The sequence below is a fragment of the Solanum lycopersicum genome, chromosome 9 (assembly GCF_036512215.1).
Source record: "Solanum lycopersicum chromosome 9, SLM_r2.1".
Classification (NCBI taxonomy): domain Eukaryota; kingdom Viridiplantae; phylum Streptophyta; class Magnoliopsida; order Solanales; family Solanaceae; genus Solanum; species Solanum lycopersicum.
The window spans coordinates 1,869,578-1,892,276 of NC_090808.1; the positions used below are offsets into that span (position 1 = coordinate 1,869,578).

At 29.4% G+C, this 22,699-nt stretch overlaps 2 protein-coding genes across 6 annotated transcripts; both read right to left on the reverse strand.

Moving 5' to 3' along the window:
- Window positions 1-254: 254 nt before the first annotated feature.
- Window positions 255-3,542, reverse strand: LOC101245790 (29 kDa ribonucleoprotein A, chloroplastic). The gene is made up of 5 exons (XM_004246607.5): window positions 2,974-3,542; window positions 1,753-1,854; window positions 1,090-1,404; window positions 658-764; window positions 255-496 (listed from the first exon to the last, which is right to left on the reverse strand). Exons 1-4 carry the CDS (start codon window positions 3,361-3,363, stop codon window positions 699-701), a joined length of 873 nt encoding a protein of 290 aa, XP_004246655.2. The 5' UTR covers window positions 3,364-3,542; the 3' UTR covers window positions 255-496; window positions 658-698.
- Window positions 3,543-4,553: 1,011 nt separating this feature from the next.
- LOC101245487 (synaptotagmin-3) lies at window positions 4,554-10,967 on the reverse strand. 5 transcript variants are annotated; one of them, XM_004246606.5, is made up of 12 exons: window positions 10,600-10,967; window positions 9,567-9,668; window positions 9,420-9,470; window positions 9,188-9,311; window positions 8,969-9,087; window positions 8,575-8,676; window positions 8,369-8,443; window positions 7,457-7,533; window positions 6,543-6,792; window positions 5,488-5,856; window positions 5,136-5,264; window positions 4,554-5,032 (listed from the first exon to the last, which is right to left on the reverse strand). In XM_004246606.5, the coding sequence occupies exons 1-12, from the start codon at window positions 10,708-10,710 to the stop codon at window positions 4,904-4,906; spliced, it is 1,638 nt and encodes a 545-aa protein (XP_004246654.2). In that variant the 5' UTR covers window positions 10,711-10,967; the 3' UTR covers window positions 4,554-4,903. The 5 variants fall into 5 exon arrangements, with proteins under 5 accessions (XP_004246654.2, XP_010325984.2, XP_025888617.1 ...); XM_010327682.4 differs by having other exon boundaries at window positions 9,567-9,674; window positions 10,600-10,954; XM_026032832.2 differs by having other exon boundaries at window positions 8,369-8,439; window positions 9,567-9,674; window positions 10,600-10,928.
- Between the last annotated feature and the right edge of the window lie 11,732 nt (window positions 10,968-22,699).

Below are 22,699 nucleotides of genomic sequence, written 5' to 3' on the forward strand. Positions count from 1 at the left end.
TTCAACTCCATAGAAAAAGACAGTAAAAATTTTCATAAACTTGTCTACAAAAAACAGAAAAAGAATCAACATTATCAAAGGATGAACATAACTCAGTATTGTTCTGTTCTTTATCTTCACTGGAATTTCAATACAAAATCAACTACTATAAGTTTTACTAAAAATCACTTCAATTGTAGAGGCATAGGCACAAACAAACACACAATTCTAGCTAATTCATATGTAGAACAGGGATTGGTTCGCGCTAAGATACATTTTCGAAGAGTATCAAACTTTTTCATTGTCTTGATTGTCAACAAGTGATGGATAGAATCATATTACAAGATCAGGGATATCTTCCTGAGGCAATTTCAGAACATACATTACGAAAACTAATTTACTTGAGAGCTCTAGTTAGTCCAGAAGTAGAGAGTAGTTTGTCCGCGCAAGTTTAAGATATAGCTGTTGCAAAGTTAATAACTCATTCATTTCTGCAATTATCGTCATCTCCTGGACCCTGCCATGTAAATTATTCACTTTTATAAGCAGAAGCATATGTTTTGGTTCGACTTTTGAAACTTCTAATCGAATGACAATTGAACATAGATATATTAATAAATATCAAGATGTGAAGTCTCAAGAAACAACCCAGGAAAAGAGAGAACACGAGTTGTTTACCTCAAGCCTTTTCTCGGTCAAAAAGATGTTGGCTACAATCTTCAGAATTGACGTCTGGGTGGACGAGCTTCAGCAGGACTTACACGGATAGCCCGGCCACCTAGATCCTACACAAAGTTCAACATGGAAAACAATCAAAAGTACGATCATAAAAGCTCATTTTACTAGAAGAAAATCATATAGAAGTTTATAGAAAAGAATGCAAAATAGATTCATGAATGATATTATACCAGATTAGATTGACGGTATATTACATATCTACTAGCGAAGACAAGTCAAAGGGAAAAATATTTAGAGGATTGAAACCCACAATGTTAAGCCGGTAAAAATCCAGCCTCTGGATGGAAAATGAGACCAACTTGTGAAGACAGACACATGCACATACAGAACATAAAGAAAGATACATAATGTAGCTGAGTAAGAATGACTTACAACACCATCCAGGCTTTCAATTGCATCGTTGACCTCCTGAGCGGAACTGTATGTTACAAATCCAAAGCCCCTTGATCTACCGCTATCTCTATCATAGACTACTTTGGCATCCACGACCTTTCCTTGCTCACTGAACAAGGTCTCAAGTTGTTGTTGGTCAACACTCCATGCAAGGTTTCCTACGTAGACTCTGTTGGAGCTGTCCATACTCCCTCCACCCCTGCCTCCCTGGTAAGAAGAATTGCCCCCGAAAGAATTCTCCCTTTTGGGTGGTGCTGGCCCAGAATTCACCCTCAGTGCCCTCCCGTCAATTTCCTGCCAAAAGAATCAAATATGCTTAGTGTTGAATTTCAGCAAAGAAATTTTGCATAAAGAAAGTATTACTAACAACAAGCATATTAGGTTCCACAATTTTTTATAGTTTTGGGGGGGCATTTCATCATCAGAATTAGTTTTGAAATCTGCATTATGGCACTTTGCAAAATATGTTAATATTAAAAGGGAGTACTGGTCTTCCGTTAGACCATTTCAAATCGTAAACTGAACAGAACAGTCAAATTCCAAAAATAAATTAAGATATCCAAGAAAACGGAAATTCAGGACTAAAGAGAATATTTGGACACACGCATCACCAAGAAAAGACAACAAAGCAAAAGAATTTACATAGCCATTAAATTGTTGACAGGCAGCTTCAACTGCCTCTTTGGAGGACATTGTCACAAAGCCAAAACCTCTGCTTCTTCCTGTAAGCTTGTCATAGATAACCTGCAAAAGTTAGCAGCTCCATTAAGTCCATTTAAACCTCTTATCCAATTCTTCACATCCTCACTCTCCCAATCAAGATTGAAATCAACGACCATTTATGCTTAAGTGCAGCGAAAAATAAAGAAGCCGGAACAATTTCCTTCTATAACACCTTAAGGCAAAAATAAAAGTTTCTTCAATATGACAAGGGAACCATACTCCTTTGCCATAGCTCGCAAACGACACATGAGAGGTAAACTGCACTGGGCAAATCCCGTGCGACGAGCTCACCCTAAAAGGCCAACCCCTACTGTCGCAAGCAAGGGGCTTCAAACTTGAGACCTCCATTAGGAAAGTCCAAAGCCAAACCATTTGAGCAACCCCAAAGGATCCGCAGGGCATAAATAAATTTATCCAGTAAAAACCTTGTTGAATAGTATAAAAAACCTCATCTTAAAGTTTAAGTTGGGAGGATAAGACACATTTACTTGTCACTCTTAGATATGCTATATATCCCCTCATGTATGAGATTGCTCTGATAATATGTTGAATTGTGGGAACATCTTATCGAAAATAGCCACTTTACTACTTTTAGGTTAGCACAAACCATAAAAAATCAAAATGCACATGGTTACTTATTTAAACAAAGCCAAACAAAACATCAAATCATCTAAACAAGAACCCTACTTAAAACAATTATTCATTTACTGCTCTATTAACATGTCGAATTTTGTGAACGTCTTATCAACTCAGAGATATCCACTTAAACTTTACTACTTTTATGATTTGCACAGACCTTAAAGATTCAAAACTTCACAAGGGTTCTCACTTAAACATAGCCAAACAAACCTCAAAACTATATAAACACCACAAATAAGATCAAAATCTTTCTCCCATAACAATGTATTACAAGCAGCAAAGCTCATCCAGTGCAGTTACCTTTGGATGCTAAGTGCAAACAAGGTAAACCCCACTCCTAGTGCAATAGGAGGCAAACAATGCAAGCCCAAAAGGCCAATTCTACTGCTTTTAAGTTTGAAAAGATTCAATCTTTTTTATATTACCTCAACCATAGCAAACAAAATCTCAAATTACCAAAACAACTAAACCCCAATAAAAAAGATTGAATCTTTTAATTACCTCAACCATTTCAACATCTCCAGCACGTTCAAAAAGCTCAGCAAGATACGCACTATCAACACTGAAAGGCAAATTACCAACAAAGATTTTAAGGTCAGGATTGGCATTACGTTCTTGATATGAAGCACCTTCATCACTCAAACCCCCTTCCTCCTCATCATCATCATCACCAGCCCCAACTTCCTCAATTTGGTCAAAATCAGAAAGGGTTACTTTACGAACAAAACGAGAAGACTCAAAGTATCTTGGGGTTGAAGAAGATGATAAAGAAAGGTTTAAAGAGGAAGAAGGAAGTGAAAAGAAGGAAATTGAAGTTGTTTGGGAAGTGGGTTTTGGGAGTGTTTGTGGTGTAAGTGAAAGGAAATGGAGGGAAGAAGATGAAGAAGCCATTGGAGAAGAAGGGGATGAAGATAAGGTTTTTATTGAAACTAAAGAATTGTGAAGATAAGAGTGTGTTGTCTGTAGATAGATATATAATGTGAGATGTTGGATATTTTATTGGGATATGGTGTTTGAAGAGATATTTTGAGACAACGTCAAATCATCGTTGGGCCACAAGATATTGCTACATAGATTGAAAAGACATAAAAAGTTATTAATTAAATAAATTTCGAGAAATATTGTATAAGTGTGTCTCTGAAATTTCGAACAGAAATTAAGGAATACACGTCGTGCATTATCCAAAAAAGAAAATATAAATGTGTATTGTGAGTATTGATCCCTAATAACTCAAAACATTTAACTAAGTGCATCGTTTAGCTTTTTTTTAGCATAAGTGTCACCAGGAAATATTATATCAATTCTGAAAAATATATATATTTACAAAAAAAAATTCATGAATTCACGTATTCTATATTTAGACTATAAACTCGATACTGTGCTAGATTTTTTGGAAAAAATCTATTTTAAAGTTTGAGGACCTTTAGTATTGTACTTTACTTGAACTAGGAGAATGATGTGTGTATTAAATGTTAATTTCTTTATGAAGTTATTGCGCAATATCAAATAGTGGTGATTTAGACATGTGAAGAAGTGACACACACATGCCTCAACGTGAAGGTATGAGATGATGATTATAAATAGTTTCACAAGAGGTACGGTGGACCGAACAAGTATTAGAGAGATGTGATTAGACAAGATTTAACGTAGTATCAACTTATCGAATATATCACCTTAGCTAGGAGGTTCCAATTGTAGATTATGCAACTTCTAGTGTTTCACAATAATGAAAGAGATAGCAAAGGCAGTTGCCACTTGCAAGGGCACAGCTGCAAACTGTCTCATTTGCTATATCAATTGGCCTTGAAGAAGCCAAACACACAACATTTTGGACCACATATTTTTACTTCATTCAAATAATGGATCTATGGTTTGTGCCTCTCCACATAGACACACACACAAACTTTCATACAAATTCATAATTCAAATCATCCACAAGTTTTTAAACTCTAGTTGCCATTTGCATAGAGATCATAGAGTCATAAATGTATCAATATGAATTTAATTAAATAAACCTTAATATACCATATTTTATACAGTGAATTCATATAATCGACCTCAACTAAGTTTAACTTGAGATGTAGTTCATTCATTATTGGATTGATATTGATATACCCAAACAAGTATATACATGACAAGAGAAGACAAAAGGTATATACCAATACTAGTACCAATAAACATGCTTATGTGTGCATGTTATGTTTGTATGCATTTCTTTTCATGGTTTATAAACAAACAAAAAGATCTGGGCATTGTGCTGTGATTTTGAAAAACACAACAACTACTAGGAGAACTTCTGATCAGACTGTCCAAACTACGCCTCAGTCCCAAACAAGCTGGGTGGGCTAGATGGATCCTCGATTCTTCTTTTAAGCTCAATGTGATTAATATCAAAAGGGATAATTCCGAAATACAGAGGAGGCTGCAGTTGTTAGATCACCTTCCATCTGATGTCAACATGTAAAATCCCATCTTTAGAATTGATGAGATGGTACTTCTCGTTGATACGTCCATTGTAGATCACATCTTTCAGTTGGATATCGACATAGCCAAGTACCTCCTAAAGACGATAAAGGAAATTATAATGCAATAAATATCATTCTTTGTATTCAAAGATTGCAGTAATGGAAGCTGAGGACATTTGTTGACGATGGTTCGTTTACCTTAGACCGAAAACCAAATCTCCTCTTCTTGCTCTTGACTTCAATATGGATTAGGTCCTTCAATGGAGCTTCTTCCAACATAAACTGGAATTCTTCGTCCCATTTTGGATTCCACGTTTTGTTCCTTGCCTAAATGTAGTCGGTAAATAAAGGTTAACGCAACAAAAGCAATAAGATGGTTAACCAAAGGTGAACGGAGCATGGGTTCAAGTGAATCTAGTTTTTTTTTTTAAAACGGAACGTATACACACACATATATATTAAATTTTGAATCTTAAAGGTTGAACTATTAAGTTCAAAACTATGAATACGACTATATGGTTAACTGTATATATGAGAGTGTAAGAATCACCTTAGTTTTCTTTTTTTCTCCTCGAAGCACTACGACTGCATAAGGATTGGTATGGTTCTTCCCTTCTACATCTTCAGCAGCAATAACGGTAACCAAAAGCAAACCTGCTCCACGTAAGGAAATGTCATCTGAAAGGCTTGAAATACTCTCCTTTCTTTCGTGAAAACTAAGAGGTCCACTAAACTTTACACTATCTTCTTGGAAAGGAATGAAGGACATTTCCAACATAAGTTGGCCTCGCGGCTTCTTATTCTGAGGGTCGTTTGGGTTTAAGCTGTTCACCAAATCAAGAGTTAGTTCTTTCTTCTCATATGGCTTGAGCAATTTCAGTGGAACTACTTGCATTCCCAACTTGTCATGCGCCCCAATCTGTGAAACAAAGTGAAAATCAGGATATATTAGTTCTTATTCTTGGTAAAAATAATCAAAATCAACAGGTAAAGTATTTCTAGCGATTCATGTTTTCAAGGAGATTGTTGCAATATCTTTTTTTAGAAAGGTGTAACACATAAACAAACACTCAAACAGTAAGCACTCCAATTTTGAGAGTGCACATTAGACACCTCAACTTGGTCTCAACTGCCAACTAAACACTCTAATTCATCGGCCATCGCCATTGTGTCTCGTAGACAACAGACGAGTAATTTTGAACATCAAACTGGAAATAAACAAAACCTTTGCATTTTACCACCTCAAAGGATTCAAACTGAAGCTCTTAATAGTTCATAGTACACAACTTTGATATTACATCTATTTAGATAACTTCTCTAGTTTTCAAAATCTTATGCTTCTCCACCAAGTTGATATTCAACCATCTTACTCTTAAACTCCAAGAAAGTAAAAGAGGGTCTTTAAAATTTGAGATGCATGGTGTACATAATACAATTCCTTTTTAACAGAAAATCAGAACCAGGATTCTAGCCATCAGAAAACTACAAAGAAGTGTATGTATGTATAGCTTTGGAGTACTATGATGGTCTTTGATTCTAAAGTAAAAAGTTTGAAACACCAATGTGGTGCCACGATACCATGATAAATCAAATTAAGATTCTGACCTTTTCCCAGTCATATAGATGCAGCTGCAGAACTTGAGCCTCGGGATCCTTTACCGTCAATTTAAAATCCTCATCCCACACGGGATCTAGACTGTTCATCTTTACAGTAGTCTTCTTTGCTGGAAGCATGTCCCCACCTAAGCTGAGTTTAACATATGGATCTGATTTACTCAGAAAGTCCATGTTCAGAAGTTTCTGGGCTCTCAGAACCTTCACATGTAGTATTCCAACAGGCTTCTTTACAGCTCCACTATAAAAAAAATACAAAAGCTAATGTTAGTAAATAAAAAAGAATTTGAGCATCCAACCCAATTCTGTAAGGTTAAACCACTTTGGATGCATTTAGGTATCCGATATGGGAGACATCATATTTCTAAGACTTTGATCTAACCAAACCGTAAGGCATAATCTATGTGGGTCGACAAGCAGAAGAGTGGAGCGGGACAAAGATTTCGTTCAACAGCCTAAAGAGTGTGTCTAGAACAGCGCTAGTGATTCAATGACCACGAGAGAAGCCTAGAGCTTTAGAATAGGTAGAGGCAATATAAAATTTGGCTTTAAGTAGAGTATCGAGAATTGATTTTAATAACTAGAGCAGACTAGAACCTTTTAAATCCCTTTGGATGCCCATCGTAGAATGTTACATATTTTAACAATAGAAATTTGAAACTTTTGCAGTACACAAAGAATGGTAAAATACATGAACTCGAAAGACTTGGACAAAGAACAAAGGAAATTTTAGAGGAATAGAATAAGGAAGATGACTCTATTTTGAGAAAACCAAAGTCTAAGAAATTGCATTAGACTACTACAACAACAATTCACAAGTATCACAACAACAGAAGTGCAAATGGATGTCAGAAGTTAGTCCATTGACAATATTTCAAGTAAATTATTGTTTGTTAACAACTTACATTGAACTGTCAAGAATTGGTATGTCAAGCGTTTGTGGCCAGAGGTAAAGTCTGGCGACTTGCTTGCTTATAGTTTCCTGCCATCCAATGAATTTATCAGATAAAATTAGCTGAGAAGGATAATTTAAAAGATTCCTGTCTGTTACAGTCAGTTTGAATCTAGAAACACATAAAATGCAAGGGAGAGCTGCAAACTTTATTCAGTCTATGTACTTTCGAGTGTAGGTAAACAACAATGGCCAACTTTAGATACAATTGTATCATGATATTTATATGTTTACAAACGAAAAATTGGTATAACAGACTTATTCGAGAGAAATACATCTTAATTCTTAAGCAGAAATCATGTTATGTTACTCCCTTTTATAAGCTTTCCTAATTCAGTAACTTTATCTACTATAATTCAGTCATATCAAAACCAATGTATAAGATTTCAGGGTACGCATTTTCTACAACAATTAATATGCAGCCACGTATTCACCCAAGCCTTTTCTATGATGTCCGGTATTAACTATTTCCTGTCTTATTATTGCATTACAGACTCAAATGCATTTTACATCTGTTAGTAACCAAACATCTTCCAGCTTGTTTATTTACTTTAAGAATTAAACTGTCGAAATAACATAATTAACTCAAATTGCAGATTGTTTTTGTATCAGTGCCAAGTTGAATTATTTGTTCTGTAAATTCCCTTGATGCATACTAATGATTGCGGGTCAAAGAAATAATCTTATGATTCTATCCTTGGAATCGCAGATCAAGTTGGTGAAAGTTCTCAGAAATGATTAAACTTGATACCAGTCCCTTTGCAACAAAAAAGGGAGTGAAGGAACTTTTGACTTAAATCCAATGCAAGCTTAGCCTATGGAGTTTGGTACTTAAGAGACACACTAGGTAAAAAAGTAAGCATACCTGAACAAAATGGTGTAAACCAGGGATTGCCATGAGATCTCCTCCAATTACTTTTAGCCCAAAGTCTACCTCTGGCTACATATATGATTGTTATTTTTAGTTAGAGAAGCTATAAAGAGTTATTACTATATTATTCGTTGCAATTTTCAACTCATCAGTACGGTTAGAATCTTTGAAAGCAACAGATATTTTGCAAGTTTACGTACCTTCTTCGTCAATGATACTACTATGTTTGAAAAGCATGGGAAGGTTGGGACAAAAGGTTTCAGTGTCGCCCTTGCTGTAGAAGCCACTTGGAAATCTATCAACTGAAGATAAATATAGCTAAGCTTGGTGAAAATTCTTTCTTATGTTTATTTTGTTGTTCTTACAATAATGTCTTGTTGAAGCAAATTCATTAATCTTTAAGATACACTAAAAACAATAACTTGTTACGATCTTTATACAGAATATATAACCTTGTATCTGAACTCTTCTAAAGTGATCAAAAGAAATAACATAAATCAGATAAGTTACAAAAAAGCAAATCCCAAAGCACTTTTGTTTGATTATTATGTCAATCTATCTTTGAAAGAAGAACATAAGGGAAACTAGTCTTACCTGTGCCGAGATGTTTAGAGATAATAACTTCAATGCCACAACTATATTTGGATTTCCAGCCCATCTGACCGCAAACTCAAATACTAACTCCTTTTCATTGGAATCATATACTTTCATACCTGCAATATCAATCGAGCTCAAATGAAACACGAACAACTTCCAATTTGTACTTGGTGGCTTGTCACAACATTTCATTTACTAGCTGAAAATGGTGCTCACCATGCAATCTAGGAGGAATTGTTCCAAGAGTAAGTTGCTCAAACTCGATAGATTTTATCTGATATTTGCCAATATACTCTGCAAAAATAGGTTCGGATGTGCTTTTAATAATTCCACAAATTGCCTGTAAAGGAAATAAAATCAGGCTACACTATTTAGGCATGCTGATATACTTCAAACCATTTCCATGAAATGATATGTCGCAAATACTAAGTGAAGAATTCGCAATTACCTTGTCAAGATAAGGCCACATATTAGCTATAAAATCATTGAACCAGTTAACCTACACACCAATACGAATAGAAGCATTGCCTAGTTAAGATTGACTTGGGATATTAGGATGAAAGAATTTAAATTCAACAAGGGGGCAAGCACTTACCCGCTCATAGTCTGGATTCATCACCCATAAGGGAAGTTCAGGTAGAAGATCAACTAACGTGTTTGGCTCAATTTCATCAAATGCTGTACTTTCTGGATAATCCTGCAGCTTCGCATTTGAGAAGTTCAGTTCACTTTCGAATAAGTTGGTTTGCATTTGTTAAACCTTATAAAGTAGCAGAAAATTGCTCAAGACGTATCGCTTTTAATTTTATATATTATATATCAACATGTCTATCTTCATCTTTACATAAAAATACTGGAAATAGGCGGATTTAGGTCGGGTTATGTAGGTTCAACTCGATTATCAAAAAAAAGTTCATTTTTTTCCTATTTCACGGTATACGAATTATAAAGGGGACCTAGCTTCACTTCTAGTTCAATTGAACCCATTACTTCAGCCTCTAACTACATGTGCATATGAATAAAAACTAAACGACAAACATATAATAATATCACACTCATTCCAAATCCACCAACTATAGACCCTGAATTCGCCAATGATTTTGCACCATCATTAGCAAAATCAGCTACTTCAGCATCGTGTCATCGAACACTCATCTAATATAACTGAACAAAGCTAACAATTTCTAGTGAAACACCATTCAAGACAACAACATATGCAGAAAAACAGAACCAATCTACAACAACAACAAACGCAGTTTAATCACATGAGGTAGAGACATTGTTTCCGATAGCTTGTCAGCTCAAATAAAGCATATCAACACCAAGTATTGAAATGAAACACAGTAGTTGAGAAGCTATGCTAAAAAATAACAGAGAAAAGAACAATAGCTACTATCCTATTATGATCAAACCAAAACAGTGAAAAAATAAAAACTCAAATCTTTTTCCAATTAAAAGCAGTGCATTTTACCTTAATAATCTCTACTAAAACACCATTTAAAGCAACAACAACTACAACACGCAGTGCTCAGCTCAAGTAAAGCATATCAACACCAAATATCAAACCCAATAATGATCAAAACCAAAATAAAAATTCAATCTTTAACATAAAAAGCAGTGCATTTTACCTTAACATCTGTGGGCTCAAAGTATATGAACAAAAAATACCCCACAATCAAACCAATCGAAATTCCAACTCCAAAACCAAGAATTCCTAATAAACTTCCAAGAATCCCCATTTTCTTTAATCATTCAAAAAAATCAACAAACCCCATTTTTATATCAATAAATAAAGAACATCCCCAAACCCAAATCCATGATTCCCTCAATATTCTACATGACACCCATGAAAATTATATCATATTATAAAACAAAGAAAACAATGTCAAAAAAAAAAAGGATTTTTTTTAGGCAAAGCTGGCGCCTAGTTATTGATGTTGAGAGATTTTGAACACCTATGGAACGTGTAGAAATTATCAACATAAACAAAATTCAAAGACGTGGCTTTTATTGAATATTATGTTTATTCTTTAATTTTATAAAAATATAATTTATCTTAAATATGGTTTTAAAAAGATTGAATTAAAACTTAAAATTTTCAAGAAGTTTAAGTGAGGATAAAATAGAAAAAAAAAATTGTCCTTTCTTAATTTGTCAAAACGTATAAGTAAAAAGGGATAACTAAAAGACGAAATATGAACAAGTAAATATGAATAGAGGAAATAGTAAATTCAAATAAATTTATGTTTAAACTTCTATATCCGCTCATTGCAAACAAAATCAATTCTATTAATTAAACTCAAATTCAATTTTTTTTTTTGTTAAAGTTGAAAATATTAGTACTATTCGTCGTATCAATATCAATAAATCATGGTAGTACTAATTTTTTGATTAGTTAAATAGTCAAATATAATTAAATGATGTAATTATAACAATTTCTGTTTTAAAATTTATACTAATTTGTATGTTTTTCAAAGAGATTAATTAATTCTAATGTTCTGAACCCCGACAATCTTCTAGAACAGAGGAATTAAGTAATATTTTTATCTGTCTATTTTTTGAAATTGAATGTTTCTTTCTTTGAATAAAATAATGTAGCTATTTTAGGGGTATATGATTAGATTGATCGAGATTTTTTAAATATCAAATTAAATTATTTGTGTTAAATTTATAAATCAAATTAATAACCAAAGCTGTGACAAAACTGTGGGTTCATGACCTGCTTTACGCCTATAGTTTAGAAGTCTCGGGCTAAAACAGAATGAATCCAATCTGGGATAAAACTCCTTACACATCTTGGATTTTTTGGATTTTTTAAAATTTTTGCTTTAAATATTTCATTAGTTCTATTAAAATATGAGATGGGTGATATAAAAAAAAAATCGCATAAAATAGATATTGTAAATTAATAACTCATAAAAAAATTAGTATAATCATGCTAAAATAATTTGAGTGTCTAACCAATGTAATATTAAAAAACAAATATTTAAACATTATTAGTTTTCTTAATGTTGACTTAATTAATCATTTTTATAGGCATTAGTATTGATTCGATGTGATTTGAACCTTTGAAAATTCTAATTCTCAAATTAAAAATAATAAAAGACTAAAAAAAATATGAAAAAATATACGAAATATTTAGAATTATATCAAAGTAAGTTACGTATAAAATAATTTTAAGAATTATATAATATCGCGTTGGTTTGATATCGATTTAACTATTTTTAGTTAAAATCAAACCAACCTAAATATAGTCATATTTTCTTTTCAATATCAAACCAAATCATTAATTAAATTTTTTTTTGTTCGATTTAATTTTATATACGTCTAATAATTATAATAAAATAATTCTATCATTTCAATCATAAATATAAATTCGAGTCTTAAATATAAAATTTTTACTGATAAACACAATTTATTCTTAAAGCAAAATCTTTTTTTACGTAAATCCGAATTAAGGGAGTCTTCAAAAATAATATTAAAGACCGTGGTAGTATTAAATTATTAATACTTAGTTATTACTTAATGGATAATCAAAGAAAATTAGGAGGATAGTTAAGTTGATTAAGTTTCCTCTAGGATATTTTATCTAGAAAGTTTACCTAATTTATAATTTCATCTATCAGAGTTGGTAATCTTATTAAGGCAAGTGGTTAGCCTATCTTATAAAATATTTGAGATATTCGAGTTAATTATATTTATATTGTACATCGAAAAAAATATATTTAATAAATTATATTTATTTGTATAAAATTATAACCTATACTTAAATTAAAAAATATCTTAAATTAATTTAGATCAAATAATTTATTTTATTATGGGAAACTTATATAAATATACTAAAATAAAAAAATATTTACCATTTATAGCAATAATTTTTTTTTTTCACTTGATCACTTTTAATTCATTTTTAATACAAGTTTAATACATATTACAAATAACAATTTATTATTCATATATAATACAAATTTTAATAATGGATAATACATTTATCGCACATTTTAATACACTTATAATACAATATATCAAATTTTTACCAAACAAACATAATATATTTCAAAAACAATTATAATTAATATATATTGCATACATAATTCACTTTTAATTCATATTGTAGATTTGACATAGCATTGTTATAAATGGTAATAAATAAAAAATATTGCTAAAATCAGTAATTATTTATTAAAATGTACTAATTTATGTAATTTTTTCTTTTATTATTCCATATTATAAGTTATATTCGAACCTAAAATCTCAAAGAGTTAAATCAATTAATCATATTTTTGGAATATTTCATAAGCTTGCTTATTATTCTTGTTATTACATAATTTTAATTTGAATATATTTTTCTCTTTGAAGAAATTGGCATGTCTTAAAACAAGACACGTCTTCTTTTTGTATAATAATTTAAGGAAATTGGATTTGAAAAAAAACAAGTAGAAAAAATGGGCCAACAGTAAAACAATGTCCTTTTCTCTTTTAATTAGAAATTTTAATTTTAAATTTTAGGTTGTTGAAAGTATTTTAATAGGGAGTGTTATCAGAATAAATTTTACATGATACAAATTTAAATTAATCGAGCTTTAATACAGATATTGGACATCGGATTAAAATCAATAAAATACAATTGTCTTTTCAAAGTACTAAAATTTTAGCAAATTTTGAGAAATTGTTAAAAATAACGTAATCGTTTTTTTATCTAAAATTAAAGTAACTTTTTTTTAATTTTTATTTTTTTTCACAAACATGACAAATTTTACAAGTTGCGAAAACTGTGAAAAAATTCTACATACTTTACAATCTTACCAAATGAAAAAAAACATAATTTATAATAAACGATGTTGAAGTATCGCAAGGCGTTGTATTGGTTAATCATATATCTCCATGTTCATTTTGTAAATAAACATAGGGACAACAAATTAAAATTCCAGATATAATAATTTTGTAATAATTAACCAGTTAACAACAGTAGTAACTAGTGATTCTTTGATATATTCTTTTCACATGAGTACGAACTATCTCTTTACACCGAGCACAAGTCTTTCTTGCAAAAATTTCAAAATGGTGGTCTTTTTCTTACAAAATTTCAAATCAAATTTTACTTTTTTAAAAAAATAAAATCATGATTTGAAATCCCAAATCACGTATCCAAACGTTGTTTTACAATCATAACTTCATATCGAATGTATACACTATTGATGTATACAAGATAGTTCAATCTTGGCCATAAATTAGTGGGCTTGTCATCAAAGTTCACTCTTGGGCCTCAATAATTTGCAGAGCTATCTGGGCTAACCAACGGCCCACTTCATCTTCCACCCTAAAAGAACGTATCTTCCGAAATTCCTCGTGGACCTTTTCATAGGCAAAGATGTTGGCATTACTCAACAATTTATCTTTCAATATCAACCTCATGCAACATGTTATTTTTGATAATCGGAGTTATGACTTCAACTCTTATATCACTTATTATGATCAAATGATTATTACTATGTCAAATGTTATAACTGATAGTAAAAGCACGGTTTTATTTATTTATCAAGCCACCTAATAAACACTATGTTCGACCATGAATCCACTGCCAGGACACTCTATCCCCTAGTGGACTTTATAGGCAAAATATTGGCGTTAATCAACATTGTCAAATATGGATAAGATTCTATTACTATTATTATTTCATTAACTTTGATTATCTTTAATTATTTGTGTCGTCGACTCTTTTCTCTTTTTTTTTCATAGTTTTTACTATTACATCTCTTCCAAACCACTTTATCTTAAAAAATAAAATTTTGAGCATAAAGTTTATCAGAAATATTCTCCACTCCACAAAGATAAAAAAAAATTATAGTGTACGTACATATAGTAACAATTCCATTATATTTTGGTAGTTTCTAGTCCCTCGGTCTCATTTTACTAGTCAAATATTTGACATATCTATTAAGAAAATAATAATTGGTATAGTGAATTTATCCTTTTACCCCTATTAATTGATAAAGTGTTAAACATATTTATCACTGTATTTATGAAAGACATTAACACTTTGTTTGGATCATTGTTACCCATTGTTTCATAATGTATTGTATTGTATTGCACTCTATTGTACTGTATTGTAGTATATACAATGTTTGACTAGACTGTAATTATTGTTGTTATTTAATAACTTGTTTGTTTTGATTGTATTGTACTGTATTGTAATTTATAAATTTACAAAAAATATCCTTAATTATCCTAGGGTAGGAGGTTTGACTAGATTTAAATAATTAAGGTAAAGGGAAAATTAGTATTTTGAAATATTATATAAAGATATAACTGAAAAAAGGAATTAAGCAACAATGGAAACACACCAAATTGGTTGTTCCATAAAATAAGAGTTTTCATTGTTAAGAAACAACGAAATTTAACAATATAGTACAATACATTTTAAATAACAATCAAAACAAACATTATAGGAATAGTAACGATACAATACAATACAATAGATAACAATGATCCAAACATAGTGTAACTCAATGTTAATAAATTAAGGATATAATAGGAAGAAAAACAAATCTTTTTCCATTGAAATCAAATTAAGAAATATTCGACAAGTAAATAAGAACGAAGAGAGTATTTGTATTTTATAATTTCTATGCAGTGAGTGTAATGTGAAAATATTATTAAAAAATTGATCAATTTGATAATAGGATTAGAACAAATGTCCCTTTCTATTGAAAACACCTAATTAATGTTAATATTATCACCTATAGGCTATATGTTACGTTGGATAAGCACAAAAATTAAATGAAGATACCTAAATAATTAAGTCAACATCTATTTGTTACATAATATTATATTAATCTTAAATGTCCTTATATAGTAAATTATTTGCAATTGAGGCATAATTCTAGTTTTTATTATAATCATCATAAGTTAATTAAAATCTTCTTTTAACAACGAATAGTTAAGATCTTATTAATTAAAATAATACAAATTATATTAACATGTGTAACCCACCCACCCCAACACCTTAAATATCCCAACCCAAAATACAATAAAATGTTGATTAAAATTCATAAAATAAGTATATAAATTAATTTATACACAAATAATACAATGGTTATATTGATTAAAATTTATAAATATATATATATATATATATATTTTTATTTTTTTTTCATGAACTTTATTAGATTAAAATGAAGTACAATAAAGAGGAATGGAAAATTCATTGTACATTTAACAATTACAAATAATGAGTGTCCCCTAAGTCACAACATTTCTACATTAATTATAAAATTAATCAAAACATGTATATATTAATATTATTAGCTTAATTAATAAATTAAACACAGGGACCAGATTTTGAATATATTTTAATATATATTTATAGGTTTACATGCAATGAACGATGAATCAACCAATCTTAAAATGAAACAAAACTATTCAATATTCACTAGAGAAAATTTGCTCGAAACCCCAAAAATCTCAATCCAGTATAATGTAATTTATTTATTTATTTTTTGTAAAAAAAATTAATTATAAAAACAAACAGAAAACTAGATTCTTGGGGCTATCATGTTTGGTCAGATTAATTAACGGTATTGTTAACTGCCCAAAGGGGTGGACGATTCGATTATTTTATATTTGTATCGAAAAGTCTCGTTTTAGAAAATATGTGTTGTTGATAATTAAGAGGATCCTATGCTCATCTAACTCGATTCAAGTGTAGTTTTGATCTCATTAAAACATTTGATCAACACTTCCCTTATTAACGATATTGATAATGGATAGATTAAGAGTACGTAGCTATATTGATTTTCATTGAGTATTTGGTATAAAATATTTTGACCTGATGCTTGAAAGTCGCGATTTAGCTGATAGATACTTTCTAGCTATTTAAAAACGATTATCCTGTTTTCATGTCCTATTTTCAAGATCTGATCTCTAATTTTAATCGACCACCACAACAATCAATACTATTATACTAGTTAGTTCTGTATATTTCATTGATATAGACTATTTTGAACTGATGCAACAAAATCGCGATTTAACTGATTAACACTTTCTAGCTATTAAAGATGATTGATCTTATTTTCAAGATTTAATCTTTAATTTTAATTTATCGACGACCATAACGGTCAATATTTTTATACTACTTAATTTTATGTATTTTCAAGGAAACATCTTTAAGTTATAGAATCAGATTTTTCTGAGTTTTGTATAGGATTTGTTCCCTAAAAGATTCAATGAACATAGAGTTATGATCTTATTCATTTGGCTGGTACACTTAACTAGTCCTTAATTTGGGTGTTATAATTTATATACTATTTTGTGGCTTAATAATGTTAATAATACATTATATTATATTCAATTGCTGTTTGGATGTAATGAAAAGCCAATTGTGGCATGTGCCTAATAGATTTAAAAAAAAAGTGGGGATAAATAATAAATTAATTAATTTTTTCCCCTCTTTTTTTATGAATTTATTATTTCATTTTAATTTAATTAGTTAACATTTCCCCATGCATTTGGAAATGTTCTTCCTACTCCACCCTTTGATAGGGTCAATGATTGTTAAAATATCAAATATTTGATTTTTTTTTCTTTTTAGTTTTATTCAAGTAAATAACAAAATAAACAAGTTGACTTTCTTCAAAAATATCTAATGTAAGTCAACTTTAATAGTCACCAAGACAATAAATAATTATCAAAAACAAATCAATTTTGTGAAAAGAGAGTTTAAAGTTTAATAATGTTATAACGTACGGAGAAGATATTGAGGATCACCCAAAGGATATATATGATGTAATGGTATGTACATTTCATATTTTGATGATAGATTATCGATTCGTATCCTAAGAATGAAATTCTTTTTAATAATTGGGAAGTATTTGTTAAACGAAGCTTTTTGATGTAAATTTTAATAAGTCGAATTTTAAAATAAGTATCAAACACTAACATAGATTTGTACACAATTTTTTTGTTTTTGCTCTCTTTTTTCACAAATTGGAGACTTTGTGGTAAAAGTATAATAAAGAACTTTAAAGATTTTAATACATCAAAATCTAAAGGGTTGTTTTCGTCCATATATCAGTTAATTAGGGAGGGATTATAATGTAAAATTTGTTTATGCAAGGAATAATGAGAAATGTAATTGTTTGTGATCAATAATGACTGAGATTATCAAAGGTAAATAGGGCAGTTTAGTACATTAATCCTTCGCTATGCGCGAGATTCAGAGAATGGTCGGATTACAAAAGTCTATTGTAAGCAACTTTATTATGTTATTTTTATGAATTGAACTCATGACCTCTCAATCACACGACAATAACATTACCAGTTACATCAAGGTTACGCTTCAGCGTAATATTCACATAATTAATACATGTATTATTATTATTTCACATCATGTCGCACATAAAATCATACGAGGCATATTTAACATAATACATGTATCATTTAAAGTCTTTCTCTCTCTCTATATATATATCATGATTATTTATCAAAATACACCTCAAATAGGACTACATCAAATATTTGAATATAATTATTAAAAGGAGTGTGATACAAATTTATCCATATAATTATCTACGCGATAATTGATTTATTAATTGTAAATCATATTTTGATTAGTAATTGATGATAATTTAAATTGAAAAGTTAGAAAAATAATAATAATTCAAAAGTGTTTTTAGTCATTATCTCTTTTTTCTTATACCACCGATCAAACACTACAAATTTTATATGTTGGTATTAAAATAAGGAAACTACGTGGTAAAGTGTAACGAATTATATTAATTTAATTCCTTATTGGACAAATACTATGATAATTAAAACTAAACTTTTATTTTTCACTATTATAATATTTTACTTTTTTGGTCGTGTAACTTGTTGGATCAAACTTTTTCATCTGTCATAACTTAAAAAAGGAAAAAGAAAAACAAAAGGATTATAAAAAAAAACCTTTTCAATACAATTTTATATATGAGTTTTTATTACTCACAAAAGTATTGAGTTGTAGAAAAAAAAATTTGATAAATATTCTTTAAAAAGTACATGTATTGTAGTGGCAGAGAATTTGTTTTGGTTGGGGGTTGAAACTTTTTTAAAAAAAATATACGAAAAAAGATCAATACCATTAATTTTAATTTTTTTATCATCAAACTCTTTACGCAATAAAAAAAAAAATCAGAAAAAATGCAGGAGAAAAGGAAGGAAGTGAAAATATTTGTCTTTTTGGAATATTTTTTCAAATTTATACATATGTTTTATCATTACCGAATTAAATTTTCTTATTCATGATATTGACAAACAATATCTATATTAGAATATGATTAAATTTAAAGTAGAAAATTTAATGTTACACATTAAAAGTAAATATGCTTTCGGAAAAAAAAACTTCGTATTCAAAAGGGCTCAAATTCAAAATCTCTAACTAAGAATTAAAGAGTACTTACATTCTTTGGAAAAAAAAATAATTTCATTCATCAAATACAAATATTTAATATCCAAAACGAAATAAGATTTTTCTCCATTTCTGTCACTAAAATTATATGTATGACAAAATTATATGTATTATTTACAACAAAAAGTTACCATGTAGATCAATTATACATTCCACTCCTTATCATACACATAGAATTCAATATTCAGCCAAAGGCCTAAAATGTAATGATTCGGTTGGTTATTTATGATTATTTTTATAAAATTACTATTTATTCTTCTCGATCTTGATTCTAGGTTATTTTTATTTGAGTTGTGGAAGTTGAGACGAACTTTGAGTAAAAAGTTGTAAATTTTTGCAAGTTTTGAATTTGAAAGATTAAAGTTATTTCATCAATTTCACAATGTGGAATTTGGCCTGCGAGAGTTATCGATTTCAGATTCCGAGTCTTTTTGAAGATTTGAGGTCCTAAGTTTGGAAATTAGTGAAATTTTAGCTTTTGATTGAATTTGGTCAACATTCGGGGTTCAAATGCTCGGATCAGAATTTCAAGAGTTCCACTGAATTCGGGGGATGATTTTAGGCCTGCGTGAGGTCTTGATTGATTTAACAAAGGCCTTGAGCTTGTTTTGACCTTTTAGACGTTATGTTCATTTTTTGTGACTTTCACATATGTCATTCGAGGAGACCTCAAATTCGTATTTCGATGGGTTCATTAAGTCAGGAATGCCAAGTAAAGTCAAAGTGCATGTTTGATTTGTGTGTACGAGATTCCAAACAAATCACAAGGTCTTTGATTTTTGTGTTGAGTGATGTTTTTGGTTCTGCAGTCCTTACGTTTGCGAAGGGCCTTTACTTTTGGATTTTCACTTTTAGCAAAGTCGGCTCGCAAAAGCAAGTACACGTAATAATCAAATTTTGAGGTTATCATAAAATGTATAAGTTTTCCGCTTCTGATCTTGCTCTTGTTTACTTTCCGCATTTCTTTCGTTTCATTGGTTTGGGGCTGACTTGTCTTGGGCGAAAAGACAAGTGATATCACACCCATTTTGGGTCATTATATGCCTCTTAACTATTTGATTTGGTACAAAACTACTCTTTGATCACCTTTATGCCGCGCGATACCCAGATGTTAACCTTTCGATTCAAAAATACCTTATTTCTAATGACAATATTCACTTATAATAACTAGGTCATTTAGATAATTTAATTAAGCAACTATGTATGTATACTATGATTTTTCTTTTGAGTATAACCAAAATTCAAAATAATAGAATAAAAATAACTTTTTTCTATGCCCCGCACACCATATAAAATAATACAAATTAAAAGAACGTGAATAAGCGAGTTTATTTCAAATTTGAATCTTTAATATCGTAATTAAGAATAAAACAAGACAATTGATTAATTGATAGAAAATTTGATATTATTAAAAAATAATAACCTTATTTTAGATTCACAACCAGAAAGGGAGAATGTAAATTTAGTTAAATCCTCAGTTATGAATTGGATTATGATAAATTTGGAATTGATTTAAAATAGGCTAATAGGAAGATATTATGAAAATAATATTTTTTTTAAAAATATTATTTTCATGATTATCGGATCAAAACATGAATCGTATGTAATTTTTATTATTTATTTTAGAAGATTTAAAATTTGAACCAATCAGATTAGGTAAAATAATAAATAAATATATAATATTTTTACTTTAAGGAGAGTTGTTAAAAATAAGGACAAATATGAGTCAAAGATCTATATAGAGGGTTTCTTTAAGTCAGGTTAATGTCGAGCGTATTTAAATATCGAAAAATTGATGAAAAATAGTTTTATACCAATTCAATAAATAAGAGTCTTTTTGACTTTTCTCCGTATAATAAATAAAAACTAATAATAATAGATATAAAAAATATTTTGTATTTATGAGACTATTCAAGAGTAATATTATTTATTCCAAATTTGAAAATAACTGAATTAAAATTAGATAACTGGCACGTGGAGAGAAACAAATAAAAAAAAATCATTCGTTATAAATATAAAGAAGGAATACGTAAAATCTAAATAAGAATGAGATAGATAATTATTAATGTAGATAAGTTATATCTAAAAAAATAAACAAGCATTTTTTTTTTCAGAAAACAAATTATAACATAGTCCTTTAGCTAAATTTGATGATTTTTTTTTTATATTATTCTATCCATTATTAGCAAACTTTGTTGGTCATCTTTCATTACTTCTAATATTCTATTATTTTAAATTTTAATATAAAAAATACCAACATAAAACTTACAAGACTATATAATATGGTTGCTAATCAATTCACAAATTCTCAAATAAAATAATATTAAATATCTACTTATAGTACTAATTATCCATAACTTTCACAAATAATAATTCTCATTGTATAGGAATTTTTTGTGTTAATGTGGTGGTTTAAGACCTTCAATATATCTAAATTGTATATGATGTCTTTTTATTGATTCAACGATGTTATTGATATAAATTATGTGATTTTTAGTTTAAATTTAAATTTTAAGTAAAAAATTTATTGTCTGACTTCAACTGAAAATTTTTATTATTCTACGAAAATATCTTGAATACAATTTTATAGAGAAATAATTTTATCGCAAATAAAACTTTCCCAAAATTGAATAAGAATTTTGACATTATTGCTAAATGCTCACTTGTTATTAACAAATTTTGTTTGAACTTGAATTGTATAGAAATATTAATAAAAAGATTAAATAGTTAAAGAGTAATAAAATAATTGGATAACTAGGAATATAATCTAACTTAGTTGTTATCTCACAATAAAATATTTTCCTTTTTTGATATTATTTTTCCATTATAAGTAAAACTTTGAGTTTGGGCACCTCATATTACTCCTAATAGAATATTCTGTCTTTTTTTTTTAATATATATATATATATATATATATATATATATTTTCTAAATTTTACTATTTGGCCCACAAGCTAGAAGACTTTATTCAATGGAAAAATTATGAAAATAGATAAAATCGTGAAATGATTTATTTAAATTGGACTTAATCCAAATTATATATCTTTATAAACTCGTGACCTAAACTATTTACTTGTTTATTTCTTTTTCTCGACTCATGATCCAAACTATTTAACTGCTTATTCTATTTTTATTTTTTATTTTATTTATTCCAGGCATGATGTCTACATCACTACTATGAATCAATCATATGTGGTACTTCATCGGTATAGTGATACCATGTCGATATTATATAATATTGAGCTTAATCCTTTGTGATACTTCGTCGTATATTGATACATGAT

Coding starts and splice junctions, on each gene's coding strand:
- LOC101245790 (XM_004246607.5), bottom strand. CDS start 3,363: ATGGCTTCTTCATCTTCTTCCCTCCATTTCCTTTCACTTACACCACAA. Junction 1,855..2,973: donor GAGATGTTGAAATGGTTGAG/GTAATTAAAAGA, acceptor TAACTTTTGCAG/GTTATCTATGACAAGCTTAC. Junction 1,405..1,752: donor GTCAACAATTTAATGGCTAT/GTAAATTCTTTT, acceptor TTCTTTTGGCAG/GAAATTGACGGGAGGGCACT.
- LOC101245487 (XM_010327682.4), bottom strand. CDS start 10,710: ATGGGGATTCTTGGAAGTTTATTAGGAATTCTTGGTTTTGGAGTTGGA. Junction 6,793..7,456: donor CCAATTCTTGACAGTTCAAT/GTAAGTTGTTAA, acceptor TTTTTTTTATAG/TGGAGCTGTAAAGAAGCCTG. Junction 5,033..5,135: donor GATTTGGTTTTCGGTCTAAG/GTAAACGAACCA, acceptor TATCGTCTTTAG/GAGGTACTTGGCTATGTCGA.